Source organism: Xenopus tropicalis, chromosome 1 (assembly GCF_000004195.4).
Source record: "Xenopus tropicalis strain Nigerian chromosome 1, UCB_Xtro_10.0, whole genome shotgun sequence".
Taxonomy (NCBI): domain Eukaryota; kingdom Metazoa; phylum Chordata; class Amphibia; order Anura; family Pipidae; genus Xenopus; species Xenopus tropicalis.
Genome location: NC_030677.2, coordinates 182,862,302 through 182,888,646, shown reverse-complemented (window position 1 = coordinate 182,888,646; position 26,345 = coordinate 182,862,302). Strand labels below are relative to the sequence as shown.

At 41.3% G+C, this 26,345-nt stretch overlaps 2 protein-coding genes across 4 annotated transcripts in view; one reads left to right on the top strand and one right to left on the bottom strand.

The window, feature by feature from the left end:
* Positions 1-792: 792 nt before the first annotated feature.
* On the bottom strand, positions 793-17,277 carry ptcd2 (pentatricopeptide repeat domain 2). Of its 2 annotated transcripts, XM_002934821.5 has the most exons (10): positions 16,766-17,277; positions 14,067-14,159; positions 12,249-12,378; positions 11,841-11,958; positions 10,905-10,983; positions 8,439-8,530; positions 4,748-4,861; positions 3,526-3,600; positions 2,575-2,688; positions 793-2,060 (listed from the first exon to the last, which is right to left on the bottom strand). In XM_002934821.5, exons 1-10 carry the CDS (start codon positions 16,869-16,871, stop codon positions 1,833-1,835), a joined length of 1,149 nt encoding a protein of 382 aa, XP_002934867.1. In that variant the 5' UTR covers positions 16,872-17,277; the 3' UTR covers positions 793-1,832. The 2 variants fall into 2 exon arrangements, with proteins under 2 accessions (XP_002934867.1, XP_004910868.1); XM_004910811.4 differs by lacking the exon at positions 4,748-4,861 and having other exon boundaries at positions 1,624-2,060; positions 16,766-17,079.
* The window catches only part of mrps27 (mitochondrial ribosomal protein S27), a 42,100-nt gene continuing 32,580 nt past the window's right edge, over positions 16,826-26,345 (top strand). Inside the window, exons 1-4 of one of the 2 annotated variants that reach the window (XM_031893684.1) lie at positions 16,826-16,902; positions 20,816-20,893; positions 24,330-24,400; positions 24,900-24,958. In XM_031893684.1, coding sequence (XP_031749544.1) covers positions 24,347-24,400; positions 24,900-24,958 — 113 coding nt within the window. In that variant the 5' untranslated portion in view covers positions 16,826-16,902; positions 20,816-20,893; positions 24,330-24,346. Of the gene's footprint in view, positions 16,903-17,081; positions 17,180-20,815; positions 20,894-24,329; positions 24,401-24,899; positions 24,959-26,345 lie in introns of those variants that run through there. The other variant, XM_002934820.5, reaches the window with a different exon arrangement.

The following is a 26,345-nucleotide window of genomic DNA, read 5'->3' as shown; positions in this document are numbered from 1 at the left end:
CTTGGCCCTTCAGCTGCACAGTTTGGGTACCACTACTAAGTATTACTGGGAGCCAGGGCCCATGTGCCAAACCCAAGCATGGCAAGTGGAGAAAGGTTGAAATGCTTTATTTCATAGGATGCTGCTGCCAGATGGAGTAGGGTTAATGGGGGGAAGGGGGGGGGGAGGTATGTGGCTGTACATTGGTACTGCTGTAGTAGATGGAACAATAACTTAACACTGTATTGGTGTCTCAGCCTTTGTTATATTCAGGCATTTTGTTTCCTCTTTTTTTAATGTTTATTTTCGGTCTGATAAAATGACAATAACAATAGTTCATCTTTAAAAGGAAAAAAATGAAAACCCAGGAATAATTCTGGAAGTGAAAGTAACCAGATTGCGCCCAGCCCATATATCAACTGGGGGGCTGCACTTTCCTGATATTGTCAAACTACTCCCATATATCTAGCAGCAAGGCTCATGGGATGCTTCAAATGGCCTCTGTCAGTGGTGATAATGTTATAGATGAACAGGAGCCTCTTCCATTTCTGGGATGTGCTTTGTCTAACAAAAAGTGTCAAATTTAAGATGTTTAGCCTGAAGCACAAAGCGAGTGGCATTTATCTAATGCAGACTAAGGAAATCCAACAAGAACTGGTAATACATAGGACAATCTAACAATAATTTTGTCTAGTAGAAATGGCTGGCTTCCAAAACATGGGGAAATTATGGGCACTACTTCCCTTTAATGGGCAAGTAGAGTCAAATATAAAAATAGTCCTTTTTAGTCTCCCACTTCCAGCAAACCTATACTTGTTAAATTACAGCCCCATAGCAACTCGCTTTCTTAGCTCAGATTCACCAGGCTCAGCCTGCCTCCCCAATTTCCAAAAAGTAGATAAGGAGGGCCATGTTAGAAGGATCAGGAAGTTAGGAGTTAAGGAAGGAGTTATCTGTATTATGGGCACATTAGTTGCTGGTTTCCTGTAGACTCTGTTCAAAGGTCATTTACTTACCACCTCATTTTTACCCTGATGGGGCCTAAGGGTTATTCCATGGTTCAGCGCTTTGATGGATATAATCTAAATATATTCATGAATTTCTATATTCTTAGTAGCATCTCTGTTGTGAAAGATCAATCTGTTTGTCACCTAACTGTCTCCAAGGGATTAAGGGACTTCTTTACTGCCGTGTGTGTCCATTGTAATGGCCTAACAGCCTGTTATACAGCTGAATCTCAATTTTACATTTGTCTGGTGTCACTAAAATTAAATAAAATAAAACATGGTATGGCTGTGCGGGACCGCAAAACAATGCTGTCAATTTTAGAATTTTTTAGGAACTACGGAAATGTAAAATTAAGGGTGACTGTATTCAGTCTAGTCTTATTCTTGTCATATATCCAAAATTTTGCTCCCATTCTCCACGTCTTCCTACCATCAACTATTTAACCTTCTTTAGGGACAATATTGATGAAAGATATTAATCCCAATCCCACCCACAAATTCTCTTGACTCTATGGATGCAAAAAAAGTTAAAGGTGCAGGTTCTAACAATAAGCTGCAGCATATTCTGTAGGGCATAACCTTTACACAGTGACCAGAGCCTCTGCCATTTAACAACCAAATAAAACATTGCAAAGGAGACATTTAAAAAGAACTGGCTTCTTAAATAGAAGCATTTTTAATCTAATTATTTAAGTTTTAAATAATTTTTTTATATTCTGAGTCCTGCACACACACACATCTGTCTTCATAGCGGTAGACACATCCAGACACTGTAGTTTTCATTTCACGTGGTCAGGTTGCCATGTAGGTATGAATTCTTTCCATCCAGAAAGATAAGGTTTGGTTTTACTCCACCAATAGTGTAGATTGTAGAGATCGAAATGTTCTGCGGCTGGTTTTCCTGTTTCTTATTAAATGCAAGTTTGAGCGTGTGAGTTCAGGGGGAGTATAACACAGCATTTGATCCAGTGTTAATCCACTTATTTGCCCTGCATCTTTAAGTCTGTGATAAACAATGTTAAATCTTGTGTAAAGTTCAGTATGAGATTTCAGCTTCTGTCCGGTGGCGGCCAACTGCACAAAGCAATAATGGATTCATATTCACATCAGTTAAGCACATTGACTCCCATCACCTACCAGCCTCTAAACAATGACAAGTTCTAGCATCCCATGTGTTTATAGCTGCTAAAGGATGCTGGGAGTTCATAACAGCCACCCTAAATCCTTAGAGATGCACACTTCTGTGTTTATATGACAAGAAGTCATGTGATTTTAAAGGAGAATGAAAGCTTTAAAAATGAAACAGTAGCAAATGCTTCCTCATTACACCCCCTCCTGAAATGCAGCATTATAAATTCTACATTTACTACCATTTGGCCACACTATTGTTCTGAAGTTGACTGCTTTCAAAGACTTTACCGCTGTCATTTTCCTTTACTCCCATCGCTTCCCCTCCAGCACTCCCCTTTTACAGCGCATGCACCTCTGTCTTGACCATGGACGTCATAAACTACCTGCACGTCCAGACTATCTAGTACACAAAACAAGCAGTTCTGCAGAGTAGAAATTAGCTATACAATAAACTCACCAGCTCCTCTGCAAATTCAGTTTTCTTCACAAATTTAGAGCCCATGGCTTGTGCTGCAGCTTCCAGAAACTGCAGAACATCTTCCACGGTACTAGTGTGCACCTTAATGAGAAGCTTGCATAGAACACAATGATAATCAAATTAGAGCACTTCCAACTGTACTGAGTAACAAAGTATCAATGAGTGATTAAGGCACACAATACCAGAAACACCTTACGCAGATTGTTACATATGCTATGAGATATAATACCTGAAAACCCATCTCTGTAGCCTTACTGTACGGTTTAAAAATTTGCTCATTTTTGACCACTATTAAATCTATGATGGTGGCAAAACAATTGTACTGTGTTTGTATACTTAAATATTATTATTCAGTAGAGATGGGGTAGTGCCTTCTCATACAATAGAGAAAACAATCAATCAATAAATATGTTAATTGTATACAGATAAGTAGAAATATAATCCTTTATTGTTGGGAGTGGAGCAGCATAAGAAGCACAGAAAAGAGAGAATTCCATCTTTCCCAAATAACCACAAAGAAATCATGTTGTGGCACCCTCTAATGCAGTGATCCCCAACCAGGAGCTTGTGAGCAACATGTTGCTCCCCAACCCCTTGGATGTTGCTCTCAGTGGCCTCAAAGCAGGTAGTTATTTTTGAATTCCTGGCTTGGAGGCAAGTTTTAGTTGCACAAAACTATGTGCATTGCCAAAAATATCCTTCTGTAGGCTTCCAGTCGGGCTACCAGTTAACCAATCACAGCCCATATTTGGCACCCCATGAACTTTTTTTAATGCTTGTGTTGCTCCCCAGCTCTTTTTACAATTGAATGTGGCTCATGAGTATAAAAGGTTAGGGATACCTACTCTAATGTAAGTATTGTCTGTCAGGGTAAGGTACACAGGCAAACTTCAATGTGTACATTTTTGCAGCATTCCTTGGCATACTTACAAGTAAATTATTGCACAGTTTGCTATCAGTGTTCATGATCTGAGAGTAAAGTTTCCGTGCTTTCACAAATTCCTCCTGCACAAAAAAAAAAAATGAATAAAGAGATTTATTCCATGTTAGAAATACAAACAGATAACATGCATAAATCAAGTATGGAAAAATAGTCAAACACTACAAACACAGAACTGAGAACTATCAGTAAGTATAAACTGAGGAATACGGACATCTCTCTTTTAGTTAATAGCTGACAACATTGCCAGAAACTGGATTTTTAAGCTAATATAATGAAATGTGATATAACAGATGTGCCAGAAAAAATAAGCTGTTAGTAGTTATAAGCACATTGCCTGTAAGGCACAGCGACAGATAGGGTACCCTGGGCCCACCAAGACCACAGCCAACCAATGGACCTTGTGTCTGCATGCACGCACGGGTGCTCCAACTCTAACTTACCCACTCCAAACTTAAACCCAGCCCAAATAGGTGTACTTTGATCTAACCTGCCTATATCTGCTGTCACTGGGGGCAGGATGAGGATGACTCTATAAAAGATTGTGGCTGCAGGGTTGAGTTGGATTGTTTGAACTGAAGGGGACCACTTGGGTTTTTATGGTACCCCAGGGGTCTAGTCCAATACTGCACAGGCAAGTGTTTTAAAAATGGAAGCAGGGAATCAAACAAGCTTCACATCCAAGATGTAGGTGGGGTGCTTCCAAAGTGAGTTCCCTTGACAAAGGTGTTTGAGCTGAAACCTTGGGGTATTCTCTCGTCTAGAGTATCTGCCTTTATCTCTTTTTTGCTGAATGGTATGTATTGGTTTGTTTACTGATGGATATTGTGTGTTTATTCTATGAATGCAATCCTGCTCTTACACAATAATCTGATATTATTTTTTTTAATTGTACCACCACCCTGGTATGTATTTTCCTTGTGTACAGGGTTTATATGTGTGCTTCCAAAGAAGTGTCAGCTGATAATCACAAGGGGTATGACCAAGCTGGGGTACTTACAACTAACTGACATAGCAGATTTCGCTCTACAAGATGCCATATTTTAGGTGAATTCCATTATTTTTTATTTAATGAAAAAAAATGTTTTATCCAGAATAAAACTATCAACATCACACATGTAAATGGTGAGGAAACCCTTTCTAACCAATATAGATGGGTATTTGCCTTTAACTGGGATAATTCTAATATTATGCAAAGAATCCCAAACCAACTTGTTTTAACGCAAAAGCCACAGCAAAGCAGGCCGCTTGCTTCGGGAGATGATCTCCCTTCATCTCGATTTCTTCTAGAAGTGTTGTGCAAATTTTACAGGAATTAGGGTTGTTCTGAAAAAGAAACCTGAGTTACAGAAAGCCTCAATAACCCAAAAGGTTAGCAGCATGATAATATTATCTACTAAGCTTTCATTAATACTGCACAGTAAGCCAAACAAATGTAAATATTTTCTAAAGAATTGTTCCTTATCCAAGGAGACCCCATAAAAGTAAAGCGTAGACAGTATGACAATATGCTCAGCCCCCAAACATGACGGCAAACCCAGATTACCTGGTATATTTTACCAGCATACAAGCGACTCTTACATAACACATATCAGACAAATGTTGTGGTACATGGAAATAAATTGTGGCTATAAAGAAAGGGACCCATGTCCTAATCAAGGGAAATTGGCTGCCAAATGCTACCCACTAGTCTTCCCAGAGCTTCCCCCAAACCTTTCCTGCGCTCTGACAGGGGCAAGGATTGGCTGCATCGCTAGTGCAGAGTGCGCAAATTCCAGTTTTAACAGTACAACTTTGGCTTTTTTAGTTACATGGTGTGGCTACTACTGCCACCTGAGGCAAGTTTCTCACCCAGGTCACGACAATGGCAGAAGTTCATGTAACATCATTCTCGTCTCATTTATATTGAGCCAGAAGTGTTGCGACTCTACAAATTTTATAATAACAAACAGAAGACATTCAATAAAAAACAATACAGCATATAACCCAGGAGCAAGTAGAGCTGTGCACAGGTATATTGGCCTGTTACGCACAAAGTGCATTGGGTATTTCAATGTAAATGATTTCTGAAAGCCAAGCAATTATTGATTCCAGTGTGGGCAGTGCATTTCTAGGGTATACGCCTGGTATAAAAGTGAAATCAGGAATCATTTAGGGGCTCCGCCTAGGCCCACACTATACCTTATATCAGTGCTGTCCAACTTCTGTTGTACCGAGGGCCGCAATTTTTCCGACCTACGTGGTGGAGGGCTGATAATGGAAGCCAGTTTTGACCACTCCCATTTTTGAAACCACACCCACTTGAAACCACACCCACGTTATCACATGACCATACCCATATTAATGGTTGTAGTACAGCAAAAACCTGCCATACTCTGCCTGCCCTACCCTGCCTGTGAGTGCCATACTCTGCCTTCCCTACCCTGCCTGTGTGTACCATACTCTGCCTTCCCTACCCTGCCTGTGTGCCATACTTTCCCTGTGTTTGCCATTCTTGGCTGGCGTGTGCCATACTCGGCCTGCGTGTGCCATACTCGGCCTGCGTGTGCCATACTCGGCCTGCGTGTGCCATACTCGGCCTGCGTGTGCCATACTCGGCCTGCGTGTGCCATACTCGGCCTGCGTGTGCCATACTCGGCCTGCGTGTGCCATACTCGGCCTGCGTGTGCCATACTCGGCCTGCGTGTGCCATACTCGGCCTGCGTGTGCCATACTCGGCCTGCGTGTGCCATACTCGGCCTGCGTGTGCCATACTCGGCCTGCGTGTGCCATACTCGGCCTGCGTGTGCCATACTCGGCCTGCGTGTGCCATACTCGGCCTGCGTGTGCCATACTCGGCCGGGCACTCGGCTGCGTGTGCCATACTCGGCCTGCGTGTGCCATACTCGGCCTGCGTGTGCCATACTCGGCCTGCGTGTGCCATACTCGGCCTGCGTGTGCCATACTCGGCCTGCGTGTGCCATACTCGGCCTGCGTGTGCCATACTCGGCCTGCGTGTGCCATACTCGGCCTGCGTGTGCCATACTCGGCCTGCGTGTGCCATACTCGGCCTGCGTGTGCCATACTCGGCCTGCGTGTGCCATACTCGGCCTGCGTGTGCCATACTCTGCCTGCGTGTGCCATACTCTGCCTGCGTGTGCCATACTCTGCGTGGCCACTTGCTGCGTGTGCCATACTCTGCCTGCGTGTCCATACTCTGCCTGCGTGTGCCATACTCTGCCTGCGTGTGCCATACTCTGCCTGCGTGTGCCATACTCTGCCTGCGTGTGCCATACTCTGCCTGCGTGTGCCATACTCTGCCTGCGTGTGCCATACTCTGCCTGCGTGTGCCATACTCTGCCTGCGTGTGCCATACTCTGCCTGCGTGTGCCATACTCTGCCTGCGTGTGCCATACTCTGCCTGCGTGTGCCATACTCTGCCTGCGTGTGCCATACTCTGCCTGCGTGTGCCATACTCTGCCTGCGTGTGCCATACTCTGCCTGCGTGTGCCATACTCTGCCTGCGTGTGCCATACTCTGCCTGCGTGTGCCATACTCTGCCTGCGTGTGCCATACTCTGCCTGCGTGTGCCATACTCTGCCTGCGTGTGCCATACTCTGCCTGCGTGTGCCATACTCTGCCTGCGTGTGCCATACTCTGCCTGCGTGTGCCATACTCTGCCTGCGTGTGCCATACTCTGCCTGCGTGTGCCATACTCTGCCTGCGTGTGCCATACTCTGCCTGCGTGTGCCATACTCTGCCTGCGTGTGCCATACTCTGCCTTCCCTACCCTGCCTGTGTGTGCCATACTCTGCTTGCCCTATGATGTCTGTGTGTATAGCACACAGGCAGCCTACAGTGACACAATGCTGGCACGGCTCCTACAGTCTGCACAATAACTATATATTAAAAAAAATTTTAATTGAAGTACCACCTCAGTATGTCTATGTCAGTATATGTTCTTTTTGTAGTGTGCAGGGATTAGTTGTGGGTTTCTACTGCTCCTGAGGTGTGAACAGGGGAACAATATGGGTGATTACAGCCTGAGCCTGAGGTGTGAATACTGCAGGGGGTGAACAATGCAGAGATTAAAAGGTGTGAACAACACAGGGGATTACATATTTAAACAATACAGAGGGATTACAGCCTGAATCTGAGGTGAGAACCATGCAGGGGGCCAGTTAATCACAGTACTGATACCATTTAAAGCTTACACAAGAGTAAACTATCAAAGCAGCCAGACAGGTGGGGGGCCACACAGAGGGGGGTCGCGGGCCGCATGCGGCCCGCAGGCCGCCAGTTGGACAGCACTGCCTTATATAATAGAGATACATTGAATCCACAATATTACAATTCACCTGCATAATGAATTAACTACAAAGGATTTGGTCCAATCTGGAATGTAATGTGAACCATAATTTACATATGCACGTGCAGTTGAGTTAAATCCAAATTTTATTGTACTGCATACGCACACACCAACTACAGCAGCTGTAAGGGATCTCTGCAGTCAGCTGCAGATGCTTATAAGCTACAGGATGAAATTTGCTTGTGTAACAAAAGCTATAGCCTGTAACTTACTAAGTTACAGATTATTTTGTTTCTTTTTTTAAACACTTAATATAGTAACCGTCTTGCTAAAAGTATTCTAGTTTAGGCACGTAGATACACTATAATCAAATAAGAAAAGTTCTTGCGTAGTGGTGAATTAAGAATTAGTTTAAATTAAATACAGATTGATAATAGACCCCTTTTGTACTATTTTACTGAAGGAAAGGTTCAATCACAGGGGGTGCCAAATGTTAGGTATCAGGTAAGTGATTGCAAACACTGGGGAGTGACTTACATTTTGCACACCCCCCAGTGGTTGAACCTTTCCTTCTCCTTTAATGTAACTTTAACAAAGCAGAGACAGAGTACTCACCAGCTTGTAACATATAGCAAATGCCAAAATGTAGGTCTCTTTGCTAAACCTCACCCTCTGATTTCGCATTTGCACTAACACTTCCACTGCTCCTGATTAAAAACAAAACAAAAATACATCAAAGACAGCATTGCACTAAAAAAGGTGAAGGTTAATAACACTGTACACAGTGTTTCCCAGGAAAGCAACTCTAGTTTTCTGATGGGCCAGTAACACTTACAAGAAGCAGTGCACCCATGTTTGCAGGCGATACATACCATACAAGTGAATGGTCTGTACTTCTGAGATTTTTGTTGTCCGCCCATGGACACCCTGTGCCACTGCCTTTAGTGTCCAGCATTGCCAACTCATAAAGCATGACTTTAAACTGCTATATTTAGAATCTGGCCAAATTCAGAGATTTTAGAATTAGATCCTGCCTAGGTTTTTTCAGTTTTTAAGTACCCAGCAGTTACACTGCATTCATGTGGGAATGATAAACATTTTATCCAATATCTCTTTTTGACATCATCTTAAACAACTGATGTTGTAAGTTTCTCAAATAGGAACATCAGTTGAAAGGTGAACATTTCTCTGATTTTCCCCACTTCATCTAATTGTGATGTTTCATTTCCAACACACTGATGCATCATGATGAGCCTCTCATGAGACCTGGTGCACTGGTTTAAGAGTGACTTGTCCATTAGAAAATGCTACAGCAGTAGGGGGTTACCCAAGTAAACTAGTGGAGCCCTGCAGAGAGAAGGGCAACATGCAACCCCCTGTCCCAACCTGGTGCATAACCTGTGATCCCTTGATTCCTGAATTATATCATGCATGCTTTTGAGGGGGTGGCAGGGGTGCAGGGCACTACACATGTGGATTACTTTGGGGCCTTGGTATTTATAGTTATGCCCATGAGAGTAAATATCTGAGAATATCTTTCTTAGGAAAATATTACAGCAGTAGGAGTAAAATATGTGTTGCCAGAGTATGAACTATACAAAGGATGCTTTTGAAGCAGCTGCCAGGAGTAAGTGACTGAAGCAGTTTAGGGGTGGCAGCAACAGTGATATCAATGAGACACACCAAAATCACAACATAGGAGATTCTCAGTGCTGCTGTAACATTGTAATCTAATATCACAATGTTAATTTGAAGCAAAACCGCCAAAACATTTTAGCTACGGTGAGCTATACATGACTAAATCAGTCACAGCAAATCAGCTCTTATTACAATTGCAGCTAGATAGTGGTCGGCTGGGCCATACCCTGCAGTTCTAGCAGACCAGTCTAAAAGCCCCAAGCTAAACATGCTGAGAGAGAAAGATAGAGGATGCCACACTGCCATCCATCTGAGGATGCTTGAATGTCTACTACCTGTGAGATGGCTATGCTGACATCACTATGCAGAACTTTAACAGATCACTGCTAGTGCAGCAGGAAATACAGTATCCAAAAAAATAAAATCAATCAATAAATGACACTAAATTTAGAATACCATCAATTTAAGACATTTTAAGTGAACGGAATATGAGCTGCTGACACTTTCCCTGGATGAAAGAACAGATAGTACTTGAGTATAAATATGAAGCACTGATTTCAGTTCTTATTCAGGGAGCCACAGATCAACCCAGTCATAAAGAGAACAGTTTATTACTAGATCAAACAATGCAAATGGAACTTTCCTATAGCTAAAAAATAAAAAGTTCCCTCACTGCTTCTCTTTTGGGTAAAGTCCCCACTTACAAACTGTATCAAGAAGCTATGTCTGCCATGAGAAGTAGTTACTATTGTCATTAAGGGCACACGGAGACACTGAGTGATTTTGGTTTTCTCAAAACACCAGACTCCCATTGGCTTGTATGTGCTTATTAGAAGGAACTGACTTGTACAGCTGCATTGGGACCAGTAAAAGATGGCTGGTAGCAGTGTAATTAAGGGAACCTGTACCAATGTTCTGCAATGTTGGTCTCTATAAAAATATATTGTATAAAACTATATGTAAAATCTATATGTAAAACCCTGTTTTATCTAAATAAACCATTTTCATAAAAATATATTTTTTTAGCAGTATGTGCCATTGAGTAATCCTAAATAGAAAATTGCCATCCCCTGGGATCGTATGAATCACGGTGCACACAAACAAACCAAGGGCTGGTTAACTATTCATTCTGGGGGTATAAATTTCCTTTAAAAGGTGATGTGTACATAGTATCGCAGGAACACTCCTAAATGTATTTTTAGGGTAGCTGATTTTGTAAGCCACAAGACATTTTTTGATAGTATGTGACTTTTACCTTGTGTAATAAATGGCACATTCTGAAATCAAATGTGTGTAGTTATAAAGAACCAAGTATTTTAAAAAAGGTAGAACAGGACTGCAGGGATCAATTAAAAGAAGTGTGAGTAATGAGGACACGGCAGAAGACACGCTTTACAAATTACTAAAACAATCCATATTTAGATGTAACAACTGCATACTCACTTTCATACTGCCCTTTGGTGAAGAGCATATCCATCAATATATTAAAGGAGGTGCAATCAGAAAAGAAACCGTGTAGAGTCTATAATTTATTACAGAAAGCAAACAAATATTATAAACAATAATATGGTTCAGTAAGCTTCTCCATCTTTGCCTTAGCAATATTGTGAAAGGTACTGTTGCAGCTTCCTGGTAAACTGCTTTCTAGCTCTTAAGTGTGAATTATCTTCCTTTGCCCAAAAGATACGCTCCTAAAATATTTCTGCCTCCCCATTATCCACTGCATGATATACAAAATCCTAACTACCCGGTTGCATATCTGTACATTTCAGCTTGTTTCTCTGCCCCCCATGTGTAACAAAAGGCACAAACCAACAGCAACCAATAAGATCTTTACTTGACCTGTAAATGCTACCTGCTGATTAGTTGCTACGGATTACTGCTCCTGGGCAAACTTAGTGCCCTTTATTACATAAACCCCTATATTTCTAAAAACCTAGTCCTCTTGACACTGCCCACACTCCCACAGTAATTTAATAACCTAAACTTCTTGTTTTACCACTGAATTGCATTGTGCACTTTTACCTACACCAAGTCCTATCACCTGGAGTTTTCCAAATCTATATTCAACTGGTACCTCTTGGACTATGTACATGCTAGACTTTGCCTTGGTATGTGGAAACCTCTGGCTACTGATTTTCTGTTTCAGAATCTCTATTTCTGATGTCTGATCTTTCTCAAGGTGATGGAGTAACCCTATCTAAAGAAAGGCCACAAATTAATTCAATAATATTTAAATATTTATGAAACAGCTTTCAGTACTGCCGGTGGTGGACTACACACAATACAGGGATATATCCTGGGGGTAAAAGTGAACTGATGAAATGAGCTATATTTGGTATCTGTAAAGTGATTTTATTAACCTGCTGGGGCTTTTACCTTGTCTTTTAAAAGCTCAACTGCGATATCTTCAAGATCAAGCTCATAACACAGTCTGAGAAAAACAGGGCCAAATCGGAATTCTCCAAACATTACATTTTTATTTTCTTCATGGTACCTGAAATAAGAGGAGAAGGTTCAGTCAGTATGAAATATGGCCTCACATTTACCACATCATGGTTGCCAGACTTATTAGCACTTGTTTTTTCCCCCAAAAAAATATTTGTTAGAGCAACAGTATATTTAAATGTTTGCCCCAATAGCCCTGAAATTGTAATTACCGTTTATAGCAAGAGCTATGCTGTAAGTGCTCTCTGATTTGTCTCTGACACTGAGTAAATGTCTCTTTAGTACAAGGGGGCAAATGTAACATATTGTTTATCTCTTTATACATCAAATCAACCTTACCTATAGATTACCCTCTTTGCAAATTCCACATCAGGCTGCGTGCTACATAGATGAAGTAATGTTTTTAGCTCATCTCGTAGGATGATTCCATTTCTCTGTAGCTTTTCTTCTATCGTTTGAAAATAAAGATCTGGAAAAAATTCCACAGTAGAATAAAGATGGTGTCAAATGGTACAATATCCAATAAGAAGTCTGGTAAGTTAACCTTGAATAAGAACGAACAGTTATCAGATATGTGAACTGCCAGCTACACTATGCCCAGTGTGATGTCTGATGCCCAGTATTGAACAAATAATGCATAACTCCTATAACTCCTTTGGCAGTCCCTGAAAGATCAGCTTAGTTCAGACTTTCTGAAATAAAACCATGCAGAGAACTTTGAGACTCTTGTGGTATTCAAGCACCATGAGAAAGGCTCACTGTCTGGCCCCAAAGTAAATATATATAAAAAATATAAAAGCACTAAGTTTGCCTTGGAGCAGTAACCCATAGCAACCAATCAGAAGGCATATTTTATTGGTCACCTGTTCAAAACTAAACATCTTATTACTTGTTATGGGTTACTGCTCCTGGGCAAGCTTGGTGCCTTTTATTACCTATGGGGGTTAGTGCACACAAAAGGGTTGATTCACTAAAGTCCAATAACGCATATCGCATGCTTTTTTGCGGTAAAATTGACGCAAAACAAAAAAACTGTGCGATTCGCTAAAGTATTATCGCGTGCGTTAAGTCGCATATCACATGCGTTAAATTCCGCGCTACCGATGCGTTAATTTTACCACTTTGCGTTAATTTGCGCGCAGAAATAATACTAACAGATGATTCACAAACACTTAGATGCGTTAAATATCGTATTTGTCTGTGCAAAAAATAACACCTACTTGAGGCAGGCGGTAATTATAGAAAAATACAGTTAATGAGCTTTTGGCAATAAAATATGGACTTTGCAGTGGGATTTATTCAAGTATGTGTTGGCCCTAGAGTGATGCAGCCTCCAGTTTGCAGGGAAATGGTCATTTTAAAAAAAGTAATGGTGTGTATTGTTTTTTTTTTTTATTGTTTTTTAGCGCACTTTAGTGAATCGGCCCTAAAGTGTGAAAACGGCACAAGCGGTTACCCTGCTGTCCTCTAATCCTTATTATCGATTACCCACTTAGGACTGTGTCAGGTTCTCCAGAAGCTAATACTGTACAGGGCTACACTTCCACCTCTAGCAACCTATATAAATAGCACACAGACCAATAAACTGGAGCAGTGCAATTTACCTCTTCCGACACAGTAAATATGTGACCGAAATCTTGTGTGCAAACCCCACCCGCTGGGCTCAGTGTACCCCTGGGCTCCCCTGCTTACTCAATAGTTTTGCCACTGACTGAAATGTAGGGAAGAAAACTAGAAGGCACATTAATCTGCATCTAGAGAGTATGGCAAGTGGCATAAGTGAATTCATATTTGTGCCACCTTGTGGAGAAAAAACGTTGAGAAATTCCTTACAAGATCTAGTTAGTGATGGCAATGAAAGAGAGCTTGGAAACAAAGATAACTTCAAGACACTGGTTCCAAGAAGAGGGTGTGATGGTAGAGATTAATAGAGATATTCATAGAGATTTATAATGTGCTACTACACACAAATGCAGGCTGGCACAGCTCACTCTCCAGGTAGGGTTGTCAATACCGACACTGACAGGCATGCTGTTTGGAGCAGCCACAATGCCCTGATGTGGCATATCTTGGTATGCACATATTTATCCAGTGTTGGCCAGCATGATGTGACAAATGCTAGAGTAATGAATGCACACATACAGAACATGGAATTACCTTTTTTCCCATAAATCTGATATAAAGTAGTCAGTTTCTTCTTTTGAAATTCATGAAGTTTCAAGATATCATCAGTTAAGAGGTAACGTTTAGCTGAAAAGAGTAGTTGAACAAAGTCAAAACAGAACAATTCATGTTGAATCCCTGTTAATACAATACGGATAAAAACAAACTGTAATCGGTTTCATTAACTTGAAACACTCATTTTCAGGGAACTGGTCATAAGAGGTGTCCCTTTACCCCACTAATATAATAAATACATTGCCTATGCAAAGTCTAGCAGAATGCAGTGGTTTGAGGCATGGCATCCAAAGGCTTGGCTGTAAGAGCAGGCAGAATATCAACACAAGATTTCAATGCCCTCAATGGCCATAGGGCCAAAAGGAGCCAAATCAGCAGCTCCTTTACCACAGGTGACTTATATTTTGCATTGGCGTTGCTTTAGCTTTGCAAAGTAGCCGAAGTTGCCTCGAGGAAACTTAGGGCTACTTCGGAAAGTAGCCACTCATGTTTCCCCACTGGCGATTCTCACCATTGCCAGTGGGGAAAAACATGCAGGAGATTAGTTACACACAGAAGACGATATATATTGCGGGGGACTAATCGCCTAGTGTCATTGACTTGCCATTTTACCTCTTTAAAACAGGATACATTTAAAACCTGCATGGCTAATTGTCAATAAATAACACAGACTGCATGGCTATTAAAAAGGAGGTTCCTTCCTTCAGCACATGTATGTATTTCTAAATGTAATGGATGTCAGTCTTGTTTATATACAGGCTGTATTCTGCACAGGTAGCATCATGGTCTAATTAGTGTCAAATAATAGAGACTAGAGTTATACCAATGTATGTATGTATGTATGTATGTATGTATAACTTTGTTTATAAAGCGCCACAAGGGTACGCAGCGCTGTACAATCTTACAGAATACAAAATTACACACAGGGAGGACTAGTGTTATAATAAATAAATACAATAAATATATATAAATACACAGAGAGTAAGTGCCATGTGGTATGAGACACAGTAGGAAGGAGGTGCCTGCCCCGTAGAGCTTACAATCTAAGTGGTTGGGTAACATACAGGCACAAATTGGAAGGTAAAGGTGACCACACCTGGCGATTTTCAATCTTCCAATCGCCACTAACCTTCAAGGCTGAAACAGCAGATATGGAGGTAGAAACAATAGGATTTCTACCTCCTTCTGCTGATTAAGCTCTGAAGGCAGATTTTGCTCGGGCGCTACACAAAATCTTTTAACCCACCTGATTAGTGGCCTCCTGTGATATTGGTCAGATATTTTATGTGTTAATGTGAAAATACACCATTATGAATAAATGCACTAGCAAGGCTTCCCAAAGCTTATTATAGGGGTAACAATGCATACCATTTATACAAGTGAAAGGAAAACAACAGCACTCAACTAACTTTTTCACCTTTCTAGCATAGACCTTTACAAACAGGCGCTTGGGGGGTACGGAGGCCCTTCAGTTAGAGGAAGAAGCAGTGAGAGGCCAGTGAGCTCCCATAGCTGTGAGAGGCCAGTGAGCTCCCATAGCCGTGAGGCAGTGAGAGGCCAGTGAGCTCCCATAGCCGTGAGGCAGTGAGAGGCCAGTGAGCTCCCATAGCCGTGAGGCAGTGAGAGGCCAGTGAGCTCCCATAGCCGTGAGGCAGTGAGAGGCCAGTGAGCTCCCATAGCCGTGAGGCAGTGAGAGGCCAGTGAGCTCCCATAGCCGTGAGAGGCCAGTGAGCTCCCATAGCCGTGAGGCAGTGAGAGGCCAGTGAGCTCCCATAGCCGTGAGGCAGTGAGAGGCAAGTGAGCTCCCATAGCTGTGAGAGGCCAGTGAGCTCCTATAGCCGTGAGGCAGTGAGAGGCCAGTGAGCTCCTATAGCTGTGAGGCAGTGAGAGGCCAGTGAGCTCCTATAGCCGTGAGGCAGTGAGAGGCCAGTGAGCTCCCATAGCTGTGAGAGGCCAGTGAGCTCCCATAGCTGTGAGAGGCCAGTGAGCTCCTATAGCTGTGAGAGGCCAGTGAGCTCCTATAGCTGTGAGAGGCCAGTGAGCTCCTATAGCTGTGAGGCAGTGAGAGGCCAGTGAGCTCCTATAGCTGTGAGAGGCCAGTGAGCTCCTATAGCTGTGAGGCAGTGAGAGGCCAGTGAGCTCCTATAGCCGTGAGAGGCCAGTGAGCTCCCATAGCTGTGAGAGGCCAGTGAGCTCCTATAGCCGTGAGGCAGTGAGAGGCCAGTGAGCTCCCATAGCCGTGAGGCAGTGAGAGGCCAGTGAGCTCCCATAGCCGTGAGGCAGTGAGAGGCCAGTGAGCTCCCATAGCCGTGAGGCAGTGAGAGGCCAGTGAGCTCCCATAGCCGTGAGGCAGTGAGAGGCCAGTGAGCTCCCATAGCCGTGAGGCAGTGAGAGGCCAGTGAGCTCCCATAGCCGTGAGGCAGTGAGAGGCCAGTGAGCTCCCATAGCCGTGAGGCAGTGAGAGGCCAGTGAGCTCCCATAGCTGTGAGGCAGTGAGAGGCCAGTGAGCTCCCATAGCTGTGAGGCAGTGAGAGGCCAGTGAGCTCCCATAGCTGTGAGGCAGTGAGAGGCCAGTGAGCTCCCATAGCTGTGAGGCAGTGAGAGGCCAGTGAGCTCCCATAGCTGTGAGGCAGTGAGAGGCCAGTGAGCTCCCATAGCTGCCCGGAGGAGCTGATTACCTTGGAGGCTGCAGCACAGAGCCAGCTGGGCCCCAGCACGGAGTAGCGAGCGGCCACCATTCTCCAGAAGCCACCGTTGGGCAGTCCAGGAGCCCAGCAGCGCCATTGTGTCCCCTGGCCGCACCAACTGCAGAGGGGTAATACCTATTCCGGCCTTGGTGATTTTATTGGCAGTCCGTAAGCTTAAACCACTCAGCTCCTCTAGTGAATAAATGTTCAAAGTTCTAATATCTTATTATAAGTTAGAGGGGTGAGCTTTCAACGGCATACTGCACGTAGATGCAGCCATTCTCTTTGCTTCCCCCTACAGCTGACAGCACGACGTGGTATATTCCAAGATGGCGGCCTCCATGCTGTGTCGGCGTGTGTTGGTTTCCAAGTCCCGGTTATCCTCGCTCGGCAGCTTAGTGACAGGTATCGGTGTATGAATTTCGGTGCATGAAGACTCCTCAGACTGTATATTCTCCCGCTGTGTCTGAAAGAGCCCGAGTGGCTGATCCGTAGCTGCTTTTCTGTGCTGGGGCTTGTGCGGGGAGAATGACATTCGCTCTGGAGCCGCTCGATGCACCGTCATATTATTATATTATAGTTACAGGGTGAAGAGTTCTCTCTCTCCTCGGAGCTAAACTTCCCCTTGTCTGTTGGTTTTTATTTGTTGTACAAAGTTTAATACACACGTTCTTGGTGCCCCTTTACCCATGTATCATGTATATACCCCACTTCCCAACATTGTGTATTTGTAATCAGGGAAAAGCCTGATACACTAGCTGAGCAGTTTGGTACAATAGGCATGCTGGATTTATTTTGATAAACTTCCCATACAAATGACATTAACTTTCAAGCAAGCACCCACATTAACCTTGCACCCAGCCCTGTCCTCAGCCCCTGTCACTGCAGGGCAAGTACCTTCCTTCCTCCCCAAAAACAGCATTCATGAGTGTCAGGCTAGGGGGTCCACACTGATGTCCCACTTCTGTTCCCTTAAGTGATCCCCAACCAGTGGCTCAGGGGCAACATGTTGCTCCCCAACCCCTTGGATGTTGCTCCCAGTGCCCCCAAACCAGGTAGTTATTTTTGAATTCCTGACTGGGGGGCAAGTTTTGGTTGAATAAAAACAAGATTTCCTACCAAATAAACCTCTGGTAAGCTGATAGTGTGCATAGAGGCTGCCTAATAGCCAATCTTAGCCTTTATTTGGCACCTCCATGAACTTTTATGGTGCTTGTGTTGCTCTCCAAGTCTTTTTACATTTGGCTGTGGCTCACGAGTAAGAAAGGTTGGGGAGCCCTGCCTTAAGTTATGCATCATTCAGACACACCAGTCAGACATGCTATGCAAAGTAGCCCTGTACTTATCACCTTCTATTTGGCAGGAGGCAAGGAGAGAACTGACTTGCCCCTGTCGGCACTGCAGTCTGCCCGTTGTGCATGATTTTCAAAACAGCACAAGCCATATTTCATCCTTCTGTAGGTGCCGGGCTGCACACTAGAGCTATTGATGCAGGAAGTGGGATGTATATGTATGTATCTACATCTACATATTTTAGGAGACGGTAATGGCCAATGTTTATTTTAAACAGTGCCACATCCCCAGACCCCAGTGCATATGTCACATATAGGATTGTCACCTGCCCAGTATTTTTAGCATCTTAGCTGGTAAAACACCAGCCAAGATCAGGATCGTTATTCTAGAATTACCAGAGAAATATGTAAAACCCCTGTAAAGGAGAAAAAAATGTAAACTCACTGGGGGTGCCAAATAACCTATTACCTGATGCCAGGGGTCAGTGCTCCTGTTAGCAGAAAACTGCACACAGAATGAGCACCACAGAGAAGTCCTCCTCCTCCTTCTTCTTACTACTTTGCGCCAGGTGTACATTTGCAGTAGAGTGAAAAGCTGTACTATAAACAAAGAGACAGCCTTCTCACTCAACTGCACATGTGCAGGCCCGGGGCTGTTGGAGAACGCAGAAATGGAGGAAGAAGAACTCTGTGATGCTTGCTCAGAAGTATTAGGTAAGTCATAATGGTCACTGGGGGGAGGTAACATTTGGCACCCCAAGTGATTTAACCTTTCCTTCTTCTAAATTTCTACTACCATACTTAAGCCATGAGGTACCCAAAATCTATCTTCCTTTTACCTCTTCTCTGCCAGGTTGGTTAAGAATCTGCCAATAACCTGGCTCTTTTACACCACTGAAACACTTGCCTACCCATTTTCTAGGCTTATAAGATTCTTTTTAAAAGGGCTTAGCCCTGGTCACTTTACTTGACTTAAAAATATTTGTTTGCCTCTTGTGGGGAGTGTCAGTGCACCAACCCAACCTGCTCTGTTATGAATTGGCACAAATGAACTCTGGAATTACTGCTTGCCTTGAACTGCCAGGAACTGACTTTTATATCAAGGGAATGGTGTAAAACTTGCATATAGTTTACCAACACAAATCTTTTTTTGCATTCATATCATAGCATCATGCACTAGTTGTGTTGGAAGCAACTTACACCAGAATGCCTTTAGTATTGTAAAGCTTAATTTAACTGTTAAGCTTAAAGGGCAGTCATTTTAAAATTTTTAAGATAAATGTGGAATGAATACTTAAAAATGACTATAGATATTTATTTGGAATCTGCATAAGTTAAATAATGTGAAATGATCTGCTGGCTCTAGAATTCAGTTGTGCCGTATACTTACCCACTTGTCTTTCTTTGATTATTTGGGACTTAAATAGTTCATGTGATTGGAGTAGTTCTCTTTAATGTTAAGGTGAAATGGTTACAAATGAATGAAACTATTTTGAAACAGTATCAGTAATAACCTTATTAATGTTATTTTAATAAGTAAAAATCTTGCCCAGTGGAAGTAAAGATTTTTAGGTACAAGGCTCTGTATATATTTTAAATCTAACTTTTCCTACTTTTTCCTTTTGTTTTAATGTTGCTTTTTAAAGTTATAAATAAAAGTTGATTTTAAATAAAATTTGATTCTTGGTAGGTGTGCCAATAAATTGTGTCCTTCCAAATAAATAAAAATAGTCAGGAAAAATAAACTTTACTTACACAAAATAAATTATATACATTTTGTTCTCTTCAGTCCTGGAATTTATGATCGGAGCAAGTAGGTAGGCATCGTTTTGTTAACACTGATATTAAATGAGAGGGAAAGGTAAAAACTAAGTAAGCTTTATCAGAAAGGTCTATGTAAATACAGCTATAAGCACTCACAGAGTCCTCTATTAAGAGGACACAGGATTTCTTGTCTTCTTTTGTATATACATGTTCTTCGGTATCAGACTCTCAGAAAAATCCTTCATTCCTGGGGCCTGAGTCTGCACAGCTCTCTCCTCTCTCCCTTTTCCTGCTCTCCCCTGCCTTAACAATTCATAAGAATTCACTGCCCCTCCCATCAGAATGTGTGATCTGAGCTAGAGCTGTAGCAGGAAAGCTGCTGAGACCAATCTAAAATGGCAGTTGCTATCTTAAACAAATGGAGGGAGCTTTCTGCAGAATAAATATAGTGTTCCAGCTTGCACTAATGTGGCTAATCTATTGGCAGTAAAATGCCAAAATGCCTAAATGCCTTTCCTTCCTTCCTTCCTTCTTGTTTGTATAATCCCAAAATCTTTGCAGGGCAGGCCATATATGATTGACAGCTGAGGTTTTTAAATACCTTTATAACAAGTATAGATGTTTTAATTAAAAAAGGGGTTCTATGTTTAATTTGAAAAAAACATGATACAATTTTTTATGCCTCTGTGCCAAGTTCCCTTTAAACTAATAGGCAAAAGCTATTAGCAGCAAGCTATTAACAAAAACACTAATGCTTATTTGTAAGATTCAGTAATTGAGGTTATGTTATTAAATGGATTTTTGCCATGCCTGATAAAGTGCTGCTGATTTTGCCTCATTACAAAAACAGTTCTGTGTTCCATAAATGTATTGTAATAATGTGACTATGTAACATAAACCATATCACCAAAGTATGTATTTAACTACAAATGTATACATAACAATTGATTGTCATAAGCCATAACCCCATTACTGTTTTTTTAAGGAAAAAGAAGTATATTATCTGCTTCATATATCAGTGACAAGCAATGGGAAAAATGGGAAAAGGAGCCTCATAACTTAGGTAAGTGATGCTTCTTTGTCTATAAAAATCATTGGTTTGTAGGCCCTCTGCATAGATGATGTATTGCGAGTATGTTATTCCCACTGTGATGCTTCTACTGGTAAATTGTGGATTCTTACAGCAGTCTTTTTCCTGGTTTGAGTAATTGCATCAGTGCTAATGAAATAAGAAAGGCATAGCGAGTATAAGCAATGTCCTTATAGCCTTTACATGGTCTTGCAGTCTAGACAAGAACTTATATTGATCCAATTTAGTCCAGGGGACTTTGACAAGTACTAACCTCTTTAGGGAATTGTGACTTCTGTCCTGTGTCTCCTTGCAATGTAATGAATGGCTCAGCAGGCTCCTTCCTGGCCAGTGCAATGCTGCTGGGAACAAGCAGGCAGATATGATGCAGTTAGGTGCTGAAAGCTACCAGCAGAAATCTACACTGCCATTTACTGCATTTTTCTGACTTTTTTTTTCAGTCCACGACATATGGCGATTTGCCTTTGAATACATCAGAATGTAAAAAAATCAAATTACTCTACAGAGCCGCTTCTTTAAACTACAAATATTTCCTAGTTATAGATATAATATGTAGCCTGCTCCTGCTGTTGTGGTGTTCTGCAAAGGCAGCAATAGAACATGCTTCATTGGAATTTTGTATTTAATTCCGTGGCAGCATCTAGCAAAACAGAACCTCTGAAACACATTTGTTTCATTTATGTAATACACAAACTTGCAGTTCATACCTCAAGGACATTGGCACACAGAGAAATATGTTGCCTGTGGTATAAATGCGCTACAGTGGGCAACAAATTTCCTAAAAATGTCATCCCCTTCTCTAACAGTGGAATCGCTGCAAGTAAATTACATTACTTGCTGTGATTTGGCACAGGAAGGTGCTAAAGAAGAAGAGCTTCAACAGGATTTGTTCAAAATCATTTACCTTATCAATAGGGTTGATTGTGCAGGATAAAGACCACAAGAAGCAGTATCTCTAAGGTAGGTCTGAACTTTGTCTGCCCTCTGACAGCATATTCAGGCCTTCACTATGTTAATTATAAAGCATTATTACAGTTGTTATATAAATCTAAGTATTAGTACAAATAAGTGCATCATCTGGTTTTCTGCATTATAAGAAATATCAGGCAAAAAAACCATTTGCCTGCGTATTAGCTCTTCACTTGTTTTAAAGTGAAAGATATAAGCCCCCCATGCTGCTGTGGTATTAAGCTCAAATACATACTGAAATTAAACAAAAATGAAAGGCCGTGCCTTTAAACTTGGAAACCTATACAGTATTCATGCTGCATTTGTTCAGCTAAATGAAACAGGGTATGCATAGATCCCAGTGTACACTGCACAGTGCTGCACACCTTTCCAATCTAGAATGTGCATTTATAGCAAACTAAATAGAAAAACTGAGACAATTAAAATGCATATTTTAGGGCAGCAATAATTTGCATCTTTTAAAGCCATGTGGTGGAACCCTAAGCTGCATCTCTATTTTGTTCTGTCTGCAATGAGATCCCTTGGACTTCACATTGAGCCAAAATTGCAGTCTTGAAAATTGCACCATGTCCCCTCTAGAGGGTTGAAGGCACAGTTCAAAAATTGCTAGTTTTCTCATACTCTGATGATGTACTAGCTTGTGCCCAGCAGATGGCATTGCAGCTTAGTTTTAAAAAAGTATTTTCTTTTATGCTTGAAAATAATCCTTAAGATTCCCTTCTCTGCAAGTGATGTAGCTAGAAACATATCTAGGAAACTGACGCTAACCTAGCTCTGCACAGCTATGTAGTTAGTCTGGAGTTTTCTTACTGCTAGGATGCCAATGATGTATTGGTGCAGCTAGGGATGCTTTATTTTTTGGAGGAATGTTTAATGTAATGAAAGTTGAATGAAGGTGATTTGTTATCCCTGCAAAAAATCTTGCAAACGTCTCTCCAGTAACCCCAGCACATATCCCATAGGGCTATTGTTCCTGCATCTGACAAAGACATACTTGTGTATCTCCGCTAGGTCTTAGCTATCCATAAAGTAAGTGTCATGAATTCTGTAGGGCATCTGTGTGGCCAAAGTACCTCTATTTCTATGTGCCAGTGGCTTATAGGTTAATGCATGAAGAGAGACATAGATTTTCTGAGTTATGGTAGTGGGCTAGAGATAGGGTTGCCACCTGGCTGGTATTTTAATGGCCTGGCAACTAAAAATTTTGCTTAGTGCCAATGTTATTAATGGAGAAAAAAGATGAAAGTATAGGAAGACTTTTTGTTCTCCAGAAAAGGTGGATACCCTTATAATATAATAGTCATCGGCAGCAACTAAATCTTTGAAACTAACAAATAATAAAACATTTCTGGCAGTAGGCAATTATGGGATGGCTTTATATAATATATCCCCTATTCAAAATGGTCTATATTGTCCATAATTATATGAATAGAGAGCTATTGATTTAGTCTATTCTAGCATTGGATTTTTACAGAGGGATTACCACTTTGAAGTGCCCATGGTTTGTAGATATGGAGCACTATGCCTGACGCAGGACCAATTACTGGATAGGGTACTGAATGCAAGTTAAGTCACGTAAGACAAGGTCCCAGCACACTACTTCAGAGTTTTCTCCTTCCTTTGTCTGGATAAAAATTGCCACAAGGACACTTATTTTTATTTGATGTTTAGTACCCTTCTACACAAGATATAGTTATTATTCCCCAATTAGGGAAAAGAAGCTTGTATAACTGAAAAAACTTGAGATAGTGGCATCTGTTTTCAAGCTCAGTAGGTTTGTTATACAATTCTCATCTTTATAGCCTTGTAACATTTTCATTTCATGGTGGCAAGCAAGAAAGGATCGTTGTTATGATTTTGTTAATAGGTGATAAAATGAAAAATATCCCCCTGGAGCACATCTCTGAGTAGGTTGATCTATGTGTAAATTTGGCTTTTGTGGCAGCTCTGTCTGGCTGCACGTGAAGTCATTTTAATTTTCTTTGTTCAGAACACTTAATTTGATGCTGGCACATTCCTTTAATAGAGAGAAATGTGCTAGTATTACAGTATTTATAGAAAACTAGTAGTACAATATTAATAGAAGAAACTCTTGCTCCAAGATATTGTAGTTTTTCTTCAGGGAAGTGATGATAATGCCGGAAGGGCTGGTTAAATCATAGTCCCTTTGCAGCAATGCAGTTTGCCAAGGATTTATTTATACTCCGTCTAGTGGCAGAATGCAACATATATTAAAAATGAGTGAAGAAGAGCTAAAGGCTTGTTGGGCTTATGTAAATATGGTCCATGAACACTATCTGAACTGCCAAAAATAATAATAAGTGGGTTTTTTTTTTTTTTTGCACAGACATACCTGATACCACAGATTGAGGGGAAATAATGAAGTTTGTTAGGTATCACTTCGAAAAAAAAAGTCTAATTGAAATTTCTGTTTTTCCAGCTGAACTGTCATCGCTCATGGACAGGACATATGAGAAAAAGCTCCCAGTTAGTTCTCTGACGATAGCTCGGGTAAGGATTTTAACATTGATGTGTCACATTTTCTTGGGCCTTCGAACCCTAATATGTGTTGCCATTCAAATTGCCTCTGGTATATTTATCTCATTGCTTCCACTGATGTGTAGCTCTCAAAATTACCTGTTTTGCTTTGGCTCATTCTTTTGTAACCTCTTTGTGAACACTTACTGCTCTTTGTTGGTACTCGAACATTACAGAATATTGATTTTGAAAACAGATTTACAGCCCCTGTAATACAAAGTACACTCTTTTCTACATATTATCTTATAGAAAGATTTGGCTTTATTTTCTGAGGTTAAGTTACTAACTTACATGGCGTAGAGCAGTGGTGCATTGCCATATAATTCCAATATCTAGTGTATAAAAACATTAACTAATATTAGCCAAATGTGATAGTATGCCTTTTGACTTTTTAATGGTTGCTTAACTATGTTCTATAAAAAGAAACATGAAACGGGAAATATCCTTAAATATCTGTATTTTTCTTTCACAGTTTGTAGACAATATTTCATGCAGAGAAGAAGTAGACCAAGCTGAATACTATCTCTACAAGTAAGTGTTGTTGCATATGTTGTATGTAGCTATTGCTCACCAATTCTAGGAGTCAGGCCTAAATGGAGCACAGAGTCCTGTGGCTATTTATAAAATATCCACTGCAGTGGGCAAAGTGCAAAACATTTTGCCCTCTACCGAGTGCATTGTACTTGTAGCATGTGCTTTTTTGGCTAGTTGTGGCATTTCCTTTTTAAAAATGTGCAATATACATATCTATCCTAAGTAGTTTTTGCTAATCCTACACAATACAATGGGCTAGGACAGTGGTGTTAAGACATTTTTAGTTCAAGCTCCTATTTGGAGTGCAAAATGTGGTCAGGGCTCCTCTTAGCTCATAAAAGGTTTATAGCTTAATATTATGACAAGCTCAACTTTCAAGTTGGACTTCATGCATTCTACTGAAAGCTAACCCTAACTAGCCTTTAGAAAGGGCCTGCCTCACAGTTAGGTACTAGGGAATGGGTGTATAGAATGAAATGCCCAAAATGTGCCCTACATTAATCCACAGCCTGTCACTGAGCTATCAGCAGAGCCTATTTTTTAACCTTGACTTTTTTTACTGTAGGCTGTATTACTGAAATTTAAGCTATTTTGTATTCATCACAGATTCTCTGCTTTAAAAAAATAGGATTTACATGGTTAATACCTGTAATGCGGTTTGAATATAATTTAGTGGACGAGATTAAAAAAAGCAGAACAATAAACCTAGTTAACAAAATGATTTGTTAAAGATAAGAGAAACTTTAGGTTGTAAATTTTGCAACAACAGTACTGTTTTAAAGGGGTTGCCCACCTTTCAGTTAGCTTTTAGCATGGTGTAGAGCAGTGATCCCGAACCAGTGGCTCAGGGGCAACGTGTTGCTCACCAACCCCTTGGATGTTGCTCTCAGTGCCCCCAAAGCAGGTACAGGTATAGGATCTGTTATCCGGAAACCTGTTATCCAGAAAGCTCGGAATTACAGAAAGGCCATCTCCCATAGACTCTATTATAAGGAAATAATTCAAATTTTTCAAAATTATTTTCTTTTTCTCTGTAATAATATTAGAGTACCTTGTACTTGATCCAAACTAAGATATAAATAATCATTACAGGAGGCAGAACAATCCTATTGGGTTTATTTAATGTTTAAATTATTTTTAAGCAGACTAAAGGTATGAAGATCTAAATTATAGAAATATGCCTTATCCGGAAAACCCCAGGTCCCGAGCATTCTGGATAATAGATCCCATACCTGTAGTTACTTTTGAATTCCTGACTTGGTGGCAAGTTTTGGTTGAATAAAAACAATATTTATTACCAAATAAAGCTCCCAGTAAGCTGATAGTGTGCATAGAGGCTACCTAATAGCCAATCTTAGCCCTTATTTGGCACCTCCATTAACTT